Below are 22142 nucleotides of genomic sequence, written 5' to 3'. Positions count from 1 at the left end.
AACATGGTAGCAACACAACATGGTAGCAACACATGACAACAACATGGTAGCAACACATGACAACAACATGGTAGCATCACAACATGACAACAACACAACATGGTAGCAACACAACATGGTAGCAACACATGACAACAACATGGTAGCAACACATGACAACAACATGGTAACATCACAACATGACAACAACATGGTAGCAACACAACATGGTAGCAACACAACATGACAACAACATGGTAGAAACACAACATGACAACAACATGGTAGCAACACAACATGACAACAACATGGTAGCAACACAACATGATAGCAACACAACATGGTAGCAACACAACATGGTAGCAACACATGACAACACCATGGTAGAAACACAACATGACAACAACATGGTAGCAACACAACATGACAACAACATGGTAGCAACACAACATGACAACAACATGGTAGCAACACAACATGGTAATAGCACAACATGACAACAATATGGTAGCATCACAACATGGTAGCAGCACAACATGGTAGCAACACAACATGACAACAACATGGTAGCAACACAACATCAAATCAAATCAAATCAAATTTATTTATATAGCCCTTCGTACATCAGCTGATATCTCAAAGTGCTGTACAGAAACCCAGCCTAAAACCCCAAACAGCAAACAATGCAGGTGTAAAAGCACGGTGGCTAGGAAAAACTCCCTAGAAAGGCCAAAACCTAGGAAGAAACCTAGAGAGGAACCGGGCTATGTGGGGTGGCCAGTCCTCTTCTGGCTGTGCCGGGTAGAGATTATAACAGAACATGACCAAGATGTTCAAATGTTCATAAATGACCAGCATGGTCAAATAATAATAAGGCAGAACAGTTGAAACTGGAGCAGCAGCACAGTCAGGTGGACTGGGGACAGCAAGGAGCCATCATGTCAGGTAGTCCTGGGGCACGGTCCTAGGGCTCAGGTCAGTTGAAACTGGAGCAGGAGCATGGCCAGGTGGACTGGGGACAGCAAGGAGTCCTCATGTCAGGTAGTCCTGGGACATGGTCCTAGGGCCCAGGCCAGTTGTAACTGGAGCAGCAGCATGGCCAGGTGGACTGGGGACAGCAAGGAGTCATCATGTCAGGTAGTCCTGGGGCATGGTCTTAGGGCTCAGGTCCTCCGAGAGAGAGAAAGAAAGAGAGAAGGAGAGAATTAGAGAACGCACACTTAGATTCACACAGGACACCGAATAGGACAGGAGAAGTACTCCAGATAAACAAACTGACCCTAGCCCCCCGGCACATAAACTACTGCAGCATAAATACTGGAGGCTGAGACAGGAGGGGTCAGGAGACACTGTGGCCCCATCCGAGGACACCCCCGGACAGGGCCAAACAGGAAGGATATAACCCCACCCACTTTGCCAAAGCACAGCCCCCACACCACTAGAGGGAAATCTTCAACCACCAACTTACCATCCTGAGACAAGGCCGAGTATAGCCCACAAAGATCTCCGACAACATGACAACAACATGGTAGCAACACAACATGACAACAACATGGTAGCAACACAACATGACAACAACATGGTAGCAACACAACATGACAACAACATGGTAGCAGCACAACATGACAACAACATGTTAGCAGCACAACATGGTAGCAGCACAACACGACAACAACATGGTAGCAACACAACATGACAACAACATGGTAGCAACACAACATGACAACAACATGTTAGCAGCACAACATGGTAGCAGCACAACATGACAACAACATGGTAGCAACACAACATGACAACAACATGGTAGCAGCACAACATGACAACAACATGGTAGCATCACAACATGACAACAACATGGTAGCAGCAAAACATGGTAGCATCACAACATGACAACAACATGGTAGCAGCACAACACGACAACAACATGGTAGCATCACAACATGGCAGCAACACAAAACATGGTACAAACATTATTGGGCACAGACAACAGCACAAAGGTCAAAAGGTAGAGACAATAATACATCACGCAAAGCAGCCACAGCGCTCAGTAAGAGTGTCCGTCCACAAAGCAGCCACATCGCTCAGTAAGAGTGTCCGTCCACAAAGCAGCCACAGCGCTCAGTAAGAGTGTCCGTCCACAAAGCAGCCACAGCGCTCAGTAAGAGTGTCCGTCCACAAAGCAGCCACAGCGCTCAGTAAGAGTGTCCGTCCACAAAGCAGCCACAGCGCTCAGTAAGAGTGTCCGTCCACAAAGCAGCCACAGCGCTCAGTAAGAGTGTCCGTCCACAAAGCAGCCACAGCGCTCAGTAAGAGTGTCCGTCCACAAAGCAGCCACAGCGCTCAGTAAGAGTGTCCGTCCACAAAGCAGCCACAGCGCTCAGTAAGAGTGTCCGTCCACAAAGCAGCCACAGCGCTCAGTAAGAGTGTCCGTCCACAAAGCAGCCACAGCGCTCAGTAAGAGTGTCCGTCCACAAAGCAGCCACAGCGCTCAGTAAGAGTGTCCGTCCACAAAGCAGCCACAGCGCTCAGTAAGAGTGTCCGTCCACAAAGCAGCCACAGCGCTCAGTAAGAGTGTCCGTCCACAAAGCAGCCACAGCGCTCAGTAAGAGTGTCCGTCCACAAAGCAGCCACAGCGCTCAGTAAGAGTGTCCGTCCACAAAGCAGCCACAGCGCTCAGTAAGAGTGTCCGTCCACAAAGCAGCCACAGCGCTCAGTAAGAGTGTCCGTCCACAAAGCAGCCACAGCGCTCAGTAAGAGTGTCCGTCCACAAAGCAGCCACAGCGCTCAGTAAGAGTGTCCGTCCACAAAGCAGCCACAGCGCTCAGTAAGAGTGTCCGTCCACAAAGCAGCCACAGCGCTCAGTAAGAGTGTCCGTCCACAAAGCAGCCACAGCGCTCAGTAAGAGTGTCCGTCCACAAAGCAGCCACAGCGCTCAGTAAGAGTGTCCGTCCACAAAGCAGCCACAGCGCTCAGTAAGAGTGTCCGTCCACAAAGCAGCCACAGCGCTCAGTAAGAGTGTCCGTCCACAAAGCAGCCACAGCGCTCAGTAAGAGTGTCCGTCCACAAAGCAGCCACAGCGCTCAGTAAGAGTGTCCGTCCACAAAGCAGCCACAGCGCTCAGTAAGAGTGTCCGTCCACAAAGCAGCCACAGCGCTCAGTAAGAGTGTCCGTCCACAAAGCAGCCACAGCGCTCAGTAAGAGTGTCCATGATTTGAGTCTTTGAATAAAGAGATTGAGATAAAACTGTCCAGTTTGAGTGTTTGTTGCAGCTCGTTCCAGTCGCTAGTTGCAGCGAACTGAAAAGAGGAGCGACCCAGGGATGTGTGTGCTTTGGGGACCTTGAACAGAATGTGACTGGCAGAACGGGTGTTGTATGTGGAGGATGAGGGCTGCAGTAGATATCTCAGATAGGGGGGAGTGAGGCCTATGAGGGCTGCAGTAGATATCTCAGATAGGGGGGAGTGAGGCCTATGAGGGCTGCAGTAGATATCTCAGATAGGGGGGAGTGAGGCCTATGAGGGCTGCAGTAGATATCTCAGATAGGGGGGAGTGAACAGGTGTTGTATGTGGAGGATGAGGGCTGCAGTAGATATCTCAGGTAGGGGGGAGTGAACAGGTGTTGTATGTGGAGGATGAGGGCTGCAGTAGATATCTCAGATAGGGGGGAGTGAGGCCTATGAGGGCATTGATCCCAGAACCCGTTGTCTCCATGTAGTCTAGTCTGTCGACAACATTAAAAGGTACACAGTATTTAAAGGGATGGCTTCAGATAAATATACTGAAAACCCTGTTGAATAAAAACTCCATGAGAAAATCTGTTGGGCAGCAAGTGGGAGGGTTTTCCTTGGTTGAATGACGTTTATTCAGAGCGCAAGGGAACCACGCCTGCAGAGCCTGTTAGGCACCTGCAGAAGGTACAGTGCCTTGCGAGAGTATTCGGCCCCCTTGAACTTTGCGACCTTTTGCCACATTTCAGGCTTCAAACATAAAGATATAAAACTGTATTTTTTTGTGAAGAATCAACAACAAGTGGGACACAATCATGAAGTGGAACGACATTTATTGGATATTTCAAACTTTTTTAACAAATCAAAAACTGAAAATGCTAAATTATTCAGCCCCTTTACTTTCAGTGCAGCAAACTCTCTCCAGAAGTTCAGTGAGGATCTCTGAATGATCCAATGTTGACCTAAATGACTAATGATGATAAATACAATCCACCTGTGTGTAATCAAGACTCCGTATAAATATCTTTATATATAAAAACATATCTTTATGTTTGAAGCCTGAAATGTGGCAAAAGGTCGCAAAGTTCAAGGGGGCCGAATACTTTCGCAAGGCACTGTATGTCTGAATAGAAGGGAACCACGCCTGCAGAGCCTGTTAGGCACCTGCAGAAGGTGTCTGACAGGTCTGACAGGTCTGAATACCAACTACTGAGAAGTACGTAGCAAAGGCGTAAATTCCTGAATCAGTTCCTAATGAGGTGTGTACTTTTTTTTGGTAAGACCTGTTTCTAATACAGCGAAGGTCAGGTGGATTCGGGTCCTGTATGTCGACTCCATCTGGCTAGACAACATAAACCGATCTGGCACCTGGCTACAATGGGTCTACAACTACACAGACCCATATTCAGTGGTGCCACTCAGTCTGGTGCATCGTCTCTCAGGCTAAACATTACGTTCGTCTGTCTAGCTCAACGTGTTGTCGCAGGACTGGATTTAAAGCCTGATGTTGTTTAGGGGTTGAGGTAAAGGTATCAGGGATGTTGGAAGCTACTCAGTTTTACTACATCAGGCCAACCACTGGTTGGTTTATAATAATAATATAATATATGCCATTTAGCAGACGCTTTTATCCAAAGCGACTTACAGTCATGTGTGCATACATTCTACGTATGGGTGGTCCTGGGGATCGAACCCACTACCCTGGCGTTACAAGCGCCATGCTCTACCAACTGAGCTACAGAAGGACCACAAGTCTGTCAGGGGATAACGCCTCAGAGTTTTAGATGCTAAGAAATATCTTATTATTATTTTTAGATTCAGAATTGAAGGTATTATCCCCCAGTTGTTTGGTGTTACCACTGACCATGTCCAGTAGAACTGCAGGTCTGAGGTTAGCCTTGTAAACAAACATCACTAATCAAGAGGACTGTGTGCCTTCCTTTCACAGCCCGGTGGTGTCACCTATCTCAGGCTCTCACCTCATCCCCCATACCCCTGGTCTCACCCCCCTTACCCCTGGTCTGCTGTCCTGGGGCCCCCCTCACCTCCCTGTAGATCCTAACTCACTGGGCACCCCACTCCATCACACTAACCCCTTCAGCCCGTCTCCTCCCCTCATGTCTCCCTCCAACCCGTTCCTCTCTCTCCTCCAGTGTAACCCTTTCTACGAGGAGCTCCTAGCTGACCAAGCTCTAAACCTTAACTCTGCCCAGCCCCATCTGCCTCCCTGTTGTTCTAGCTTTACCTCCTATATCTCAGTAGCACCCCAAACCTGGTCTACCAACCCTAACCCCGTACCCATCCTGCCCCCAACCCAAGACAGCCCAGTCACACCAGACTGCACTAACACTGGTATGAAGGAACAAAGAGCCTCCCTGAAACTCCCTCCAGAAGAGAAGAGCGCCAACACTAAGGATGAAGAAGAAGAAGAAGAAGCAGTCACACCAGACTGCACTAACACTGGTATGAAGGAACAAAGAGCCTCCCTGAAACTCCCTCCAGAAGAGAAGAGCGCCAACACTAAGGATAAAGAAGAAGAAGAAGAAGCAGTCACACCAGACTGCACTAACACTGGTATGAAGGAACAAAGAGCCTCCCTGAAACTCCCTCCAGAAGAGAAGAGCGCCAACACTAAGGATGAAGAAGAAGAAGAAGAAGCAGTCAAAACGAGCCAGAGACCGCTCCCTCCGCTCCCAAAGACTGAGACGGTGCCCTCTGCTAACTCTCCCCTCTGTGAGGAAGACATGTCCTATGCTAAGGCTGAGACTGCATCATTCTACTCTGCCACTGGCCCAGACAACATGGCTGCTTTAGACTTGATGGGGGAGTTCTCTGACGATCGATGCTGGGCCACTTGTGATGATGTCATCCGGTCAGACACAATAGATCGAGCCACATCCCATCTGGGAGCCACCTGTGTTGTTAAAGAGAAGACCACATCCCCTGAAGCAAGGATAGACTGGCCAATCGGCATGGACTTAGAATCATATAACTCCAATGCACTTCTACACTCTGTCAGGTCTCAAGCTCACAGTCCACTAAAAACAGTTCAGTCCACTACTGGGACATCTAGTGGTGAGAAGGTCAATGAAGACATTGAGGATTACAGATCAGAGGACCAATACTCAGAACACCCTCGTTTGGAGTCCGTTGTACATTCTCTCTCAGAAGAACACCCTCTCCAACGGTCCCTCTCAGAGGGCACAAGGAGGAACAGCGTTGAGGACCTGACTCTGTCGTTCGGCAGCGACCCTGGCGTTGTAACCCTGGGGTCGTCGTCCTTTGTCCAGCAGCATGACACTTCTGACCTCCTCGCTACCTCCTCCTTCTCCGCTCCTTCCTCTCTAACTGCTGAACGTAACACATCTTCCCCTCCAGCTCTCTCCTCTCTCCCTGCCCCGCCCCCTGCTACTGTGAGGTCATCAGTAAGCACTGTCTCGGCCGCAACCCTTTTCTCCACTGCACAGCCAGTGATTGGTGCATCGCATGCTGGCATGCCCCAGGAGACACATCCGCCAGCCAATCAGCAGATCAGGTGAGGTCACATGTTTACTGGGAAGTGGGGGGTGTCTCAACAGGGCCTCAAGTTCTTCTTCTTCTTCTTCTCTCAGCGACTGCCATAGTTGATGCAAAGATGAGCCCTCTACTTATCGCTATGGCGATTGACGATCTGGGGTTCTCCCGTCGCTTCCACTGCCTCTCCTCTGCAACCTGTCTTCATTTGCTTCTGTGTGAAAAGCTTCTACTCTTATTTGTCAACACACACCATACTCCTGTGGTTCTTGTCTCTATGGTCAGTGTGATGGGTACTGAAGTTAACCCCCCCCCCCCCCCAATGAAATGTAGTATAGAATCCTTTATGTGTTTGATACACGGGGGGCGACACGCGCAAGTTGGTGGCAGAACAAGGGGGAGTTATTCTGTAGAAAGCCAGCAAAAAAGTCTGTATTTACATGGTGCTTATGGGTGCATTTCACACTACTTTTGGATTATAATGGGATTTTCAGGCTCGTGTGAATGTCCTGCTTAACATAATGTTTGTGTCATCATCGCAAATCAACTGCATTATTCTTCAAATACACTTCGACCAGTAAAATGGCTCTTCGGCTAGCTTTTGCTACAACCTATATCATTAGAGCGTTAGCATTCTAGCTAACAAATGCTACATTCAAAATAGTTATTTTGCAAAGATCAACCCTAACCCTACATCCAAGTAGAATCTTAGCGACTGTTCAAGCAAGAATCAAAACATCATTGTAAGCGTATGAGAACCCAAAAATGATTTTGTTTAGAAGTAATAACGTAAATCTAATGTACATCTTGTAATAACAGCTAGGAGGGAGAGTACTGGAGGACAGGGTTCAATAACAGCTAGGAGGGAGAGTACTGGAGGACAGGGTTCAATAACAGCTAGGAGGGGGCGTACTGGAGGACAGGGTTCAATAACAGCTAGGAGGGAGAGTACTGGAGGACAGGTCCCAATAACAGCTAGGAGGGGGAGTACTGGAGGACAGGGTTCAATAACAGCTAGGAGGGAGAATACTGGAGGACAGGGTTCAATAACAGCCAGGAGGGGGCGTACTGGAGGACAGGGTTCAATAACAGCTAGGAGGGAGAGTACTGGAGGACAGGTCCCAATAACAGCTAGGAGGGAGAGTACTGGAGGACAGGGTTCAATAACAGCTAGGAGGGAGAGTACTGGAGGACAGGTCCCAATAACAGCTAGGAGGGAGAGTACTGGAGGACAGGGTTCAATAACAGCTAGGAGGGAGAGTACTGGAGGACAGGGTTCAATAACAGCTAGGAGGGAGAGTACTGGAGGCCAGGGTTCAATAACAGCTAGGAGGGAGAGTACTGGAGGACAGGGTTCAATCACAGCTAGGAGGGAGAGTACTGGAGGACAGGGTTCAATAACAGCTAGGAGGGAGAGTACTGGAGGACAGGGTTCAATAGCAGCTAGGAGGGGGAGTACTGGAAGACAGGGTTCAATAACAGCTAGGAGGGAGAGTACTGGAGGACAGGGTTCAATAACAGCTAGGAGGGAGAGTACTGGAGGACAGGGTTCAATAACAGCTAGGAGGGAGAGTACTGGAGGACAGGGTTCAATAACAACTAGGAGGGGGAGTACTGGAGGACCGGGTTCAATAACAGCTAGGAGGGGGAGTACTGGAGGACAGGTCCCAATAACAGCTAGGAGGGAGAGTACTGGAGGACAGGGTTCAATAACAGCTAGGAGGGAGAGTACTGGAGGACATGTCCCAATAACAGCTAGGAGGGAGAGTACTGGAGGACAGGGTTCAATAACAGCTAGGAGGGAGAGTACTGGAGGACAGGGTTCAATAACAGCTAGGAGGGAGAGTACTGGAGGACAGGTCCCAATAACAGCTAGGAGGGGGAGTACTGGAGGACAGGGTTCAATAACAGCTAGGAGGGAGAGTACTGGAGAACAGGGTTCTATAACAGCTAGGAGGGGGAGGACAGGGTTCAATAACAGCTAGGAGGGGGAGGACAGGGTTCAATAACAGCTAGGAGGGAGAGTACTGGAGGCCAGGGTTCAATAACAGCTAGGAGGGAGAGTACTGGAGGACAGGGTTCAATCACAGCTAGGAGGGAGAGTACTGGAGGACAGGGTTCAATAACAGCTAGGAGGGAGAGTACTGGAGGACAGGGTTCAATCACAGCTAGGAGGGAGAGTACTGGAGGACAGGGTTCAATAACAGCTAGGAGGGAGAGTACTGGAGGACAGGGTTCAATAACAGCTAGGAGGGGGAGTACTGGAGGACAGGTCCCAATAACAGCTAGGAGGGGGAGTACTGGAGGACAGGGTTCAATTACAGCTAGGAGGGAGAGTACTGGAGGACAGGGTTCAATAACAGCTAGGAGGGAGAGTACTGGAGGACAGGTTTCAATAACAGCTAGGAGGGAGAGTACTGGAGGACAAGTCCCAATAACAGCTAGGAGGGAGAGTACTGGAGGACAGGGTTCAATAACAGCTAGGAGGGAGAGTACTGGAGGACAGGGTTCAATAACAGCTAGGAGGGAGAGTACTGGAGGACATGGTTCAATAACAGCTAGGAGGGGGAGTACTGGAGGACAGGGTTCAATAACAGCTAGGAGGGAGAGTACTGGAGGACAGGGTTCAATAACAGCTAGGAGGGGGAGGACAGGGTTCAATAACAGCTAGGAGGGGGAGGACAGGTCCCAATAACAGCTAGGAGGGGGAGGACAGGTCCCAATAACAGCTAGGAGGGAGAGGACAGGGTTCAATAACAGCTAGGAGGGGGAGGACAGGTCCCAATAACAGCTAGGAGGGAGAGGACAGGTCCCAATAACAGCTAGGAGGGGGAGGACAGGTCCCAATAACAGCTAGGAGGGAGAGGACAGGGTTCAATAACAGCTAGGAGGGGGAGGACAGGTCCCAATAACAGCTAGGAGGGGGAGGACAGGTCCCAATAACAGCTAGGAGGGGGAGGACAGGTCCCAATAACAGCTAGGAGGGGAGGACAGGTCCCAATAACAGCTAGGAGGGAGAGTACTGGAGGACAGGGTTCAATAACAGCTAGGAGGGAGAGTACTGGAGGACAGGGTTCAATAACAGCTAGGGGGGCGTACTGGAGGACAGGGTTCAATAACAGCTAGGAGGGAGAGTACTGGAGGACAGGTCCCAATAACAGCTAGGAGGGAGAGTACTGGAGGACAGGGTTCAATAACAGCTAGGAGGGAGAATACTGGAGGACAGGGTTCAATAACAGCCAGGAGGGGGCGTACTGGAGGACAGGGTTCAATAACAGCTAGGAGGGAGAGTACTGGAGGACAGGTCCCAATAACAGCTAGGAGGGAGAGGACAGGGTTCAATAACAGCTAGGAGGGGGAGGACAGGTCCCAATAACAGCTAGGAGGGAGAGGACAGGTCCCAATAACAGCTAGGAGGGGGAGGACAGGTCCCAATAACAGCTAGGAGGGGGAGGACAGGTCCCAATAACAGCTAGGAGGGAGAGTACTGGAGGACAGGGTTCAATAACAGCTAGGAGGGAGAGTACTGGAGGACAGGTCCCAATAACAGCTAGGAGGGGGAGTACTGGAGGACAGGGTTCAATAACAGCTAGGAGGGAGAGTACTGGAGAACAGGGTTCTATAACAGCTAGGAGGGGGAGGACAGGGTTCAATAACAGCTAGGAGGGGAGGACAGGGTTCAATAACAGCTAGGAGGGAGAGTACTGGAGGCCAGGGTTCAATAACAGCTAGGAGGGAGAGTACTGGAGGACAGGGTTCAATCACAGCTAGGAGGGAGAGTACTGGAGGACAGGGTTCAATAACAGCTAGGAGGGAGAGTACTGGAGGACAGGGTTCAATCACAGCTAGGAGGGAGAGTACTGGAGGACAGGGTTCAATAACAGCTAGGAGGGAGAGTACTGGAGGACAGGGTTCAATAACAGCTAGGAGGGGGAGTACTGGAGGACAGGTCCCAATAACAGCTAGGAGGGGGAGTACTGGAGGACAGGGTTCAATTACAGCTAGGAGGGAGAGTACTGGAGGACAGGGTTCAATAACAGCTAGGAGGGAGAGTACTGGAGGACAGGTTTCAATAACAGCTAGGAGGGAGAGTACTGGAGGACAAGTCCCAATAACAGCTAGGAGGGAGAGTACTGGAGGACAGGGTTCAATAACAGCTAGGAGGGAGAGTACTGGAGGACAGGGTTCAATAACAGCTAGGAGGGAGAGTACTGGAGGACAGGGTTCAATAACAGCTAGGAGGGGGAGGACAGGGTTCAATAACAGCTAGGAGGGGGAGGACAGGTCCCAATAACAGCTAGGAGGGGGAGGACAGGTCCCAATAACAGCTAGGAGGGAGAGGACAGGGTTCAATAACAGCTAGGAGGGGGAGGACAGGTCCCAATAACAGCTAGGAGGGAGAGGACGGGTCCCAATAACAGCTAGGAGGGGGAGGACAGGTCCCAATAACAGCTAGGAGGGAGAGGACAGGGTTCAATAACAGCTAGGAGGGGGAGGACAGGTCCCAATAACAGCTAGGAGGGGGAGGACAGGTCCCAATAACAGCTAGGAGGGGGAGGACAGGTCCCAATAACAGCTAGGAGGGGGAGGACAGGTCCCAATAACAGCTAGGAGGGAGAGTACTGGAGGACAGGGTTCAATAACAGCTAGGAGGGAGAGTACTGGAGGACAGGGTTCAATAACAGCTAGGAGGGGGCGTACTGGAGGACAGGGTTCAATAACAGCTAGGAGGGAGAGTACTGGAGGACAGGTCCCAATAACAGCTAGGAGGGAGAGTACTGGAGGACAGGGTTCAATAACAGCTAGGAGGGAGAATACTGGAGGACAGGGTTCAATAACAGCCAGGAGGGGGCGTACTGGAGGACAGGGTTCAATAACAGCTAGGAGGGAGAGTACTGGAGGACAGGTCCCAATAACAGCTAGGAGGGAGAGGACAGGGTTCAATAACAGCTAGGAGGGGGAGGACAGGTCCCAATAACAGCTAGGAGGGAGAGGACAGGTCCCAATAACAGCTAGGAGGGGGAGGACAGGTCCCAATAACAGCTAGGAGGGAGAGGACAGGGTTCAATAACAGCTAGGAGGGGGAGGACAGGTCCCAATAACAGCTAGGAGGGGGAGGACAGGTCCCAATAACAGCTAGGAGGGGGAGGACAGGTCCCAATAACAGCTAGGAGGGGGAGGACAGGTCCCAATAACAGCTAGGAGGGAGAGTACTGGAGGACAGGGTTCAATAACAGCTAGGAGGGAGAGTACTGGAGGACAGGGTTCAATAACAGCTAGGAGGGGGCGTACTGGAGGACAGGGTTCAATAACAGCTAGGAGGGAGAGTACTGGAGGACAGGTCCCAATAACAGCTAGGAGGGAGAGTACTGGAGGACAGGGTTCAATAACAGCTAGGAGGGAGAATACTGGAGGACAGGGTTCAATAACAGCCAGGAGGGGGCGTACTGGAGGACAGGGTTCAATAACAGCTAGGAGGGAGAGTACTGGAGGACAGGTCCCAATAACAGCTAGGAGGGAGAGTACTGGAGGACAGGGTTCAATAACAGCTAGGAGGGAGAGTACTGGAGGACAGGTCCCAATAACAGCTAGGAGGGAGAGTACTGGAGGACAGGGTTCAATAACAGCTAGGAGGGAGAGTACTGGAGGACAGGGTTCAATAACAGCTAGGAGGGAGAGTACTGGAGGCCAGGGTTCAATAACAGCTAGGAGGGAGAGTACTGGAGGACAGGGTTCAATCACAGCTAGGAGGGAGAGTACTGGAGGACAGGGTTCAATAACAGCTAGGAGGGAGAGTACTGGAGGACAGGGTTCAATAACAGCTAGGAGGGGGAGTACTGGAGGACATGTCCCAATAACAGCTAGGAGGGAGAGTACTGGAGGACAGGTCCCAATAACAGCTAGGAGGGGGAGTACTGGAGGACAGGGTTCAATAACAGCTAGGAGGTAGAGTACTGGAGGACAGGGTTCAATAACAGCTAGGAGGGAGAGTACTGGAGGACAGGGTTCCATAACAGCTAGGAGGGAGAGTACTGGAGGACAGGGTTCAATAACAGCTAGGAGGGGGAGGACAGGGTTCAATAACAGCTAGGAGGGAGAGTACTGGAGGACAGGGTTCAATAACAGCTAGGAGGGAGAGTACTGGAGGACAGGGTTCAATAACAGCTAGGAGGGAGAGTACTGGAGGACAGGGTTCAATAGCAGCTAGGAGGGGGAGTACTGGAAGACAGGGTTCAATAACAGCTAGGAGGGAGAGTACTGGAGGACAGGGTTCAATAACAGCTAGGAGGGAGAGTACTGGAGGACAGGGTTCAATAACAGCTAGGAGGGAGAGTACTGGAGGACAGGGTTCAATAACAACTAGGAGGGGGAGTACTGGAGGACTGGGTTCAATAACAGCTAGGAGGGGGAGTACTGGAGGACAGGTCCCAATAACAGCTAGGAGGGAGAGTACTGGAGGACAGGGTTCAATAACAGCTAGGAGGGAGAGTACTGGAGGACATGTCCCAATAACAGCTAGGAGGGAGAGTACTGGAGGACAGGGTTCAATAACAGCTAGGAGGGAGAGTACTGGAGGACAGGGTTCAATAACAGCTAGGAGGGAGAGTACTGGAGGACAGGTCCCAATAACAGCTAGGAGGGGGAGTACTGGAGGACAGGGTTCTATAACAGCTAGGAGGGGGAGGACAGGGTTCAATAACAGCTAGGAGGGGGAGGACAGGGTTCAATAACAGCTAGGAGGGAGAGTACTGGAGGCCAGGGTTCAATAACAGCTAGGAGGGAGAGTACTGGAGGACAGGGTTCAATCACAGCTAGGAGGGAGAGTACTGGAGGACAGGGTTCAATAACAGCTAGGAGGGAGAGTACTGGAGGACAGGGTTCAATCACAGCTAGGAGGGAGAGTACTGGAGGACAGGGTTCAATAACAGCTAGGAGGGAGAGTACTGGAGGACAGGGTTCAATAACAGCTAGGAGGGGGAGTACTGGAGGACATGTCCCAATAACAGCTAGGAGGGAGAGTACTGGAGGACAGGTCCCAATAACAGCTAAGAGGGGGAGTACTGGAGGACAGGGTTCAATTACAGCTAGGAGGGAGAGTGCTGGAGGACAGGGTTCAATAACAGCTAGGAGGGAGAGTACTGGAGGACAGGTTTCAATAACAGCTAGGAGGGAGAGTACTGGAGGACAGGTCCCAATAACAGCTAGGAGGGAGAGTACTGGAGGACAGGGTTCAATAACAGCTAGGAGGGAGAGTACTGGAGGACAGGGTTCAATAACAGCTAGGAGGGAGAGTACTGGAGGACATGGTTCAATAACAGCTAGGAGGGGGAGTACTGGAGGACAGGGTTCAATAACAGCTAGGAGGGAGAGTACTGGAGGACAGGGTTCAATAACAGCTAGGGGGAGAGTACTGGAGGACAGGGTTCAATAACAGCTAGGTGGGGGAGTACTGGAGGACAGGGTTCAATAACAGCTAGGAGGGAGAGTACTGGAGGACAGGGTTCAATAACAGCTAGGAGGGAGAGTACTGGAGGACAGGGTTCAATAACAGCTAGGAGGTAGAGTACTGGAGGACAGGGTTCAATAACAGCTAGGAGGGAGAGTACTGGAGGACAGGGTTCAATAACAGCTAGGAGGGAGAGTACTGGAGGACAGGGTTCAATAACAGCTAGGAGGGGGAGTACTGGAGGACAGGGTTCAATAACAGCTAGGAGGGGGAGGACAGGTCCCAATAACAGCTAGGAGGGAGAGTACTGGAGGACAGGGTTCAATAACAGCTAGGAGGGGGAGTACTGGAGGACAGGGTTCAATAACAGCTAGGAGGGGAGGACAGGGTTCAATAACAGCTAGGAGGGGAGGACAGGTCCCAATAACAGCTAGGAGGGGAGGACAGGTCCCAATAACAGCTAGGAGGGAGAGGACAGGGTTCAATAACAGCTAGGAGGGGAGGACAGGTCCCAATAACAGCTAGGAGGGAGAGGACAGGTCCCAATAACAGCTAGGAGGGGGAGGACAGGTCCCAATAACAGCTAGGAGGGAGAGGACAGGGTTCAATAACAGCTAGGAGGGGGAGGACAGGTCCCAATAACAGCTAGGAGGGGGAGGACAGGTCCCAATAACAGCTAGGAGGGGGAGGACAGGTCCCAATAACAGCTTTCTCTGTGAAACTATCTTCAGGATGCCGTCTCAACATGGACAGGTTCAAGTCTGGAGACTGAAAGATGGACTTTTATTTTTGTGCCCTTTTCTATCAGTGACGCGTCTTACTGTATGTCCCTTTACAGTCCTCACCCAGTGAAGCCCCTGACCCCAGAGGAGAAGAGGCGGGCGGAACTTTCTGAGGGGCGGTCGGTGCTGGACAAACTCAAGTCCTCTATTCACCCGGGGAGGAGCAGCCAGCCCACCGAGCAGCAGCCTGAGAAGAAAAAGGTACAGCAGAGACTAGCTGGCACACACCACACAGAACTACCACACAGAACTACCACACAGAACTACCACACAGAACTACCACACAGAACAACCACACAGAACTACCACACAGAACTACCACACAGAACTACCACACAGAACTACCACACAGAACTACCACACAGGACTACCACACAGAACTACCACACAGAACTACCACACAGGACTACCACACAGGACTACCACACAGAACTACCACACAGAACTACCACACAGAACTACCACACAGAACTACCACACAGGACTACCACACAGAACTACCACACAGAACTACCACACAGGACTACCACACAGAACTACCACACAGAACTACCACACAGAACTACCACACAGAAAGCACAAACTGAAGCAATTGGCAGTTTCTCTGTTTAACTTAATCCCCCCTCTCTCGTTGTCTTTACCTCACCTTTCTCCCCCTCTCTCGTTGTCTTTACCTCGCCTTTCTCACTCTCTCTCTCTCGTTGTCTTTACCTCGCCTTTCTCCCCCACTCTCGTTGTCTTTACCTCGCCTTTCTCCCCCCTCTCTCTCGTTGTCTTTACCTCACCTTTCTCCCCCACTCTCATTGTCTTTACCTCTCCTTTCTCCCCCCTCTCTCTCGTTGTCTTTACCTCACCTTTCTCTCTCTCTCGTTGTCTTTACCTCGCCTTTCTCCCCCTCTCTCTCGTTGTCTTTACCTCTCCTTTCTCCCCCTCTCTCTCTTGTTGTCTTTACCTCACCTTTCTCTCTCTCTCGTTGTCTTTACCTCGCCTTTCTCCCCCTCTCTCTCGTTGTCTTTACCTCGCCTTTCTCCCCCTCTTGTTGTCTTTACCTCGCCTTTCTCTCGTTGTCTTTACCTCTCCTTTCTCCCCCTCTCTCTCTCGTTGTCTTTACCTCGCCTTTCTCTCCCTCTCTCTCTCGTTGTCTTTACCTCGCCTTTCTCCCCCCTCTCTCTCGTTGTCTTTACCTCGCCTTTCTCCCCCTCTCTCTCTCGTTGTCTTTACCTCTCCTTTCTCCCCCTCTCTCTCTCGTTGTCTTTACCTCGCCTTTCTCGCTCTCTCTCTCATTGTCTTTACCTCTCCTTTCTCCCCCTCTCTCTCTCGTTGTCTTTACTTCTCCTTTCTCCCCCTCTCTCTCTCGTTGTCTTTACCTCTCCTTTCTCACCCTCTCTCTCTCGTTGTCTTTACCTCACCTTTCTCCCCCTCTTGTTGTCTTTACCTCGCCTTTCTCCCCCTCTCCCTCTTGTTGTCTTTACCTCGCCTTTCTCCCCCTCTCTCTCTCGTTGTCTTTACCTCGCCTTTCTCCCCCTCTCTCTCTCGTTGTCTTTACCTCGCCTTTCTCCCCCTCTCTCTCTCGTTGTCTTTACCTCTCCTTTCTCCCCCTCTCTCTCTCGTTGTCTTTACCTCACCTTTCTCCCCCTCTTGTTGTCTTTACCTCGCCTTTCTCCCCCTCTCTCTCTCGTTGTCTTTACCTCGCCTTTCTCCCCCTCTCTCTCTCGTTGTCTTTACCTCTCCTTTCTCCCCCTCTCTCTCTCGTTGTCTTTACCTCTCCTTTCTCCCCCTCTCTCTCTCGTTGTCTTTACCTCTCCTTTCTCCCCCTCTCTCTCTCGTTGTCTTTACCTCGCCTTTCTCCCCCTCTTGTTGTCTTTACCTCGCCTTTCTCCCCCTCCCCCTCTTGTTGTCTTTACCTCGCCTTTCTCCCCCTCTTGTTGTCTTTACCTCTCCTTTCTCCCCCTCTCGTTGTCTTTACCTCGCCTTTCTCCCCCTCTCGTTGTCTTTACCTCGCCTTTCTCCCCCTCCCCCTCTTGTTGTCTTTACCTCGCCTTTCTCCCCCTCTTGTTGTCTTTACCTCTCCTTTCTCCCCCTCTCTCTCTCGTTGTCTTTACCTCTCCTTTCTCCCCCTCTCGTTGTCTTTACCTCGCCTTTCTCCCCCTCTCGTTGTCTTTACCTCGCCTTTCTCCCCCTCTTGTTGTCTTTACCTCTCCTTTCTCCCCCTCTCTCTCTCTCGTTGTCTTTACCTCTCCTTTCTCCCCCTCTCGTTGTCTTTACCTCGCCTTTCTCCCCCTCTCGTTGTCTTTACCTCGCCTTTCTCTCCCTCTCTCTCTTGTTGTCTTTACCTCGCCTTTCTCCCCCTCTTTCTTTCTCTCCAAGTCTCTGACGGAAGGAGCTGGGCCTTACTACCACCTGACCCACAGTGAGCTGGTCGCCCTCCTCCTCCAACGGGAGGCAGACCTACACCGGCAGAGGGTGGAGTTTGACCGCCAGAGGGCGTTGCTAGCGAAGCGGGAGGCGGAGTTGAAGAAGATGAAGCCTCAGGTTAGGGATCTGGAGGACTACATAGATACGCTGCTGGTTCGCATTATGGAGCAGACTCCCACCATCCTGCAGGTCGGCACCAAGCTCAAGTGACCGAGAGAGGGACTGATGGAATGGGGGTAACTAGCACCTAGGGTTGTGACATTCCCAGGTTTTCTAGAAATCCTGGTTGGAAGATTCCCGGAATCCGGAGGGAATAAGCAGGGGATCCAGGAATACTCTAACTGGGATTTCTGGGAAAACCTGAGAATTTTGTTTGACGCAATTTTGCAACCCTGCTTGCACCTCGTTACTCTGACCTCCCCCCATAACAACCTCTACTCTGACCCCCCCATAACAACCTCTACTCTGACCGCCCCCATAACAACACAACAACAATAGCTGTCTTCTTTATTAGTCTGTTCATTGCTGTGCTTCTGACATAATACTGTAGCTAGAAAACACAGCACTGACAAAGTGGATGGTTTGGAATTGACTTCACATGTATTGAAGGTGCCCTCCTTGGTTTTGAAGGGGTTTGGGTTGCGGTGGTGGGTTGTGGTTCGTAAGGTTATGGTTTGGTAGAGGTCGTGGGGTTAAACAAGAGGATCCTCAGGTTGTTTCAGGTATACCCAGTTGGTATTGAGCTAAGAGATCAAACCCAGATCACTCCGATACTGAATGACTTCCTCTTAATCACCTAGGCTACATCCAAAATGGCACCCTAGATTCTGTGTAGTGCACTACTTTTGATCGGGGCCCAAAGGGAAACCCATATAGGGCTCTGGTCAATAGTAGTGCACTATATAGGGAATAGGGTGCCATTTGGGATAGATTCTGACATTTTGTGCAGACAAGTGCACCTACCACAGTTGTCAAGCTACAAACCAAATGAGAGATAGGAACTATCACTCATGTGTTATGGGCTGTGTCCCTAAAGTAGTGCACTATGTAGGGAATAGGTTGCCATTTAGGATGTGCAAATGAATGGAATGGGAGTGGTTTTAGGGTCAAAAGTGTTCTTACAAAAACAAACAGATGAATAGTTTGATCTTTGATGCGAAGTTCAGCTTGATTTGCTTTTTCTTTCATTTCTTACAATATGCTGCTTTTAACGTGGTGTATTACAGACAGACAGACAGGCAGACAGGACAGACAGACAGACAGACAGACGGACAGACAGACGGACGGGCGGGCGGGCGGACGGACGGACGGGCGGGCGGGCGGGCGGGCGGGCGGGCGGGCGGGCGGGCGGGCAGGCAGGCAGGCAGGCAGGCAGGCAGGCAGACAGGCAGGCAGGCAGACAGGCAGACAGGCAGGCAGACAGACAGACAGACAGCAGGCAGGCAGGCAGGCAGCAGACAGACAGACAGACAGACAGACAGACAGACAGACAGACAGACAGACAGACAGACAGACAGACAGACAGACAGCAGGCAGACAGGCAGGCAGGCAGACAGGCAGGCAGGCAGGCAGGCAGACAGGCAGGCAGGCAGGCAGGCTGGCAGGCAGACAGACAGACAGACAGGCAGGCAGACAGGCAGGCAGGCTGGCAGGCTGGCAGGCAGGCAGACAGACAGACAGACAGACAGACAGACAGACAGACAGACAGACAGACAGACAGACAGACAGACAGACAGACAGACAGACAGACAGACAGACAGAATGTGTTGATACCATTAAGATAAGTACTGTAGGTCTCAATGTTAGGCCTATTACCCGGCTAGATAATATACTGTTTCAGATGATACTACCAGGCTAAGAAATTGAGTGTTGTGTAGTGCAGATAGACGTGCACAGAATGTATTGATACGATCAGGTTAAGAAATTGAGTGTTGTGTAGTGCAGATAGACGTGCACAGAATATATTGATACTACCAGGCTAAATATTGTACCTTTTCAGATAGTGTGGCAAAAATTCTGATCGGGTTTTCCAGAAATCCAGGTTGGATAATTCCGGGATTCGGAAGGGAATAAGTAGGAAATCCAGAATCCTCCAACAAGGACTTCTGGAAAATAAAAAACATGTTGGGAGACCCTAGTTTCAGATGTTACGGTCGGGAAAAGTATTGTACTGTTTCAGATGTATTGTTAATACCAGGCTATGTTCTGTACTGTTTCAGATGTATTGTTAATACCAGGCTATGTTCTGTACTGTTTCAGATGTATTGTTAATACCAGGCTATGTTCTGTACTGTTTCAGATGTATTGTTAATACCAGGCTAAGAACTGTCTGGGTGACACTGCTTCTCCAACACGCTTCGCCTTCCTTCCACTGTGCATTATTAAATCAACACAATTTATTATAGAGACAAAATAATGCTTAGAAACATGATTTATTACAGAGACAAAATAATGCTTAGAAACATGATTTCTCATAGCAACAGAACAATGCTTAGAAACATACCGGTACTTGACTCCCCTCTGCCTGTCTCTCTGTCCCTGTATGTACCCTGTACCCCTCCCATTCCCTGCACTTGAGCTAAAGCATGCCTACTACGACTAATAATGCTGTCAGGTGTCTTCCTAAAGGGATCTATAACGTATCTACAGCTGTATATGCCATCTTGAAATGCCAAATGCTGCCTTATTGTTTTCCTTACTGCTCCAGTTCACAGTTTGCTTCCAGAAGAGCACTTCATTTCACCTAAAGGAGATTGGGACACATGAAGAAAACGTCAAGCCATTGTCCCGTTATTCTGCCACAGGACACTTTGCTTTGTTGCAACGTTATTTAGTTGTTGTTTAGTTCATCACACAAGAAGAAACCCCACTGTGTGCATACTAACAGGTTATGAGCAGAAACCCCACTGTGTGCATACTAACAGGTTATGAGCAGAAACCCCACTGTGTGCATACTAACAGGTTATGAGCAGAAACCCCATTGTGTGCATACTAACAGGTTATGAGCAGAAACCCCACTGTGTGCATACTAACAGGTTATGAGCAGAAACCCCACTGTGTGCATACTAACAGGTTATGAGCAGAAACCCCATTGTGTGCATACTAACAGGTTATGAGCAGAAACCCCACTGTGTGCATACTAACAGGTTATGAGCAGAAACCCCATTGTGTGCATACTAACAGGTTATGAGCAGAAACCCCATTGTGTGCATACTAACAGGTTATGAGCAGATGATGATTACCTGTGGAATGCCAAAAAGCCAAACCTTGAACCCTAATGAACATATGGAGGTTTGATTCACTGTAGTTATTGTGAAGCCACTGTTGCTAAATGGGTTCCAGTCTGTTGAGCTGTCATTCCCTTTCCTTGTCATAGTGGAATGTCAGCACAAAGGGACTGGATTTCTCCAGGCTAAACTGTTACAGCATTTCTAGATGTTCTTGCACTACCCTCCTCTTCAGAAGCGTAGAAATAGAATGGTCAGAACATACAGAGCCTTAAGAAAGTATTCAATCTTCGATCTTGATTTGGTAAGTGTTGAACCCGATTACAGCTGGGAGTCTTTGAGTCTCTAAAAGCTTTTCACACCTGGATTGTTCAGCATTTTGCTCATTATCCTTTTAAAAACTCTTCAAGCTCTGTCAAGTTGGTTGTTGATCATTGCTAGACAACCATTTATGTCTTGCCATAGATTTCCAAGCTTGATTTAAGTAAAATGTTTAACTTGGCCACTCAGGAACCTTCAGTGTCGTCTTGGTAATCAAGTCTTGTAGATTTGGCCTTGTGTTTTAGGTTATTTTCCTGCTGAAAGGTGAATTAATCCCCCAGTGTCTGTTGGAAAGCAGACTGAACCAGATTTTCCTCTAAGATTTTGCCTGTTTTAGCTCTATTCTGTACATTTTTATCCTGAAAAACTCCCCAGTCCTTATCGATGACAAGCATACCCATAACATGATGCGGACACCACTTTGCTTGAAAATATAAAGAGTGGTACTCAGTGATGTGTTGGATTTTCCCCAAACGTACCGCTTTTTATTCAGAACAAAACTTTTGTTTCTTTACCAATTTGTTTGCAGTATTACTTTAGTGCCTCATTGCAAACAGGAAGCATGTTTTGAAATGTGTTCTATTCTCTACACACTTCCTTCTTTTCACTCTGTCAGTTAGTATTGTGGAGTTACTACAATTGTTGTTGATCCATCCTCAGTTCTCCTATCACAGCCATTAAACTCTTTTAAAATCACATTGGCCACATGGTGAAATCACTGAGCGGTTTCCTGAATTGGAAAACCTCCCTAGTCTTTGTGGTTGTATCTGTGTTTGAAATTCACTTCTCAAATTTCTTTTTAAATTTTTCCTTTATTTAACTAGGCAAGTTAGTTAATTAAGAACAGATTTGTATTTACAATGAGGGCCTAGGAACAGTGGGTTAACTGGTCTAGGAACAGTGGGTTAACTGGTCTAGGAACAGTGGGTTAACTGGTCTAGGAACAGCGGGTTAACTGCCTTGTTCAGGGGCAGAACAACATATTTGTACCGTGTCAGCTCGGGGATTTGATCTTGCAACCTTTCGGTTACCAGTCCAACGCTCTAACCACGAGGCCTCCTGCCGCCCCTACCTTACAGGTAATTGTATGTGTGGAGTACAGAGATGAGGTAGTCATTCAACCATCATGTTAAAAACTTACTGCACACGGAGTCCATGCAACTTATTATGTGACTTGTTAAGCACATTTTTACTTCTGAGCTTATTTAGGCTTGCCATGACAAAGGGGTTG

General features: G+C 49.6%; 1 protein-coding gene across 2 annotated transcripts in view; it reads left to right on the top strand.

Moving 5' to 3' along the window:
* The window catches only part of rab11fip5a (RAB11 family interacting protein 5a (class I)), a 91983-nt gene extending 70211 nt beyond the window's left edge, over positions 1–21772 (top strand). Inside the window, exons 4-7 of one of the 2 annotated variants that reach the window (XM_046308959.1) lie at positions 5155–6741; positions 15005–15149; positions 17316–17599; positions 20071–21772. In XM_046308959.1, coding sequence (XP_046164915.1) covers positions 5155–6741; positions 15005–15149; positions 17316–17573 — 1990 coding nt within the window. In that variant the 3' untranslated portion in view covers positions 17574–17599; positions 20071–21772. The remainder of the gene's footprint in view (positions 1–5154; positions 6742–15004; positions 15150–17315; positions 17600–20070) is intronic. The other variant, XM_046308960.1, reaches the window with a different exon arrangement.
* Positions 21773–22142: the final 370 nt, after the last annotated feature.

The sequence above is a fragment of the Oncorhynchus gorbuscha genome, linkage group LG17, assembly GCF_021184085.1.
Source record: "Oncorhynchus gorbuscha isolate QuinsamMale2020 ecotype Even-year linkage group LG17, OgorEven_v1.0, whole genome shotgun sequence".
Taxonomy (NCBI): Eukaryota; Metazoa; Chordata; class Actinopteri; order Salmoniformes; family Salmonidae; genus Oncorhynchus; species Oncorhynchus gorbuscha.
This window is presented reverse-complemented; position numbering and strand designations above follow the sequence as displayed.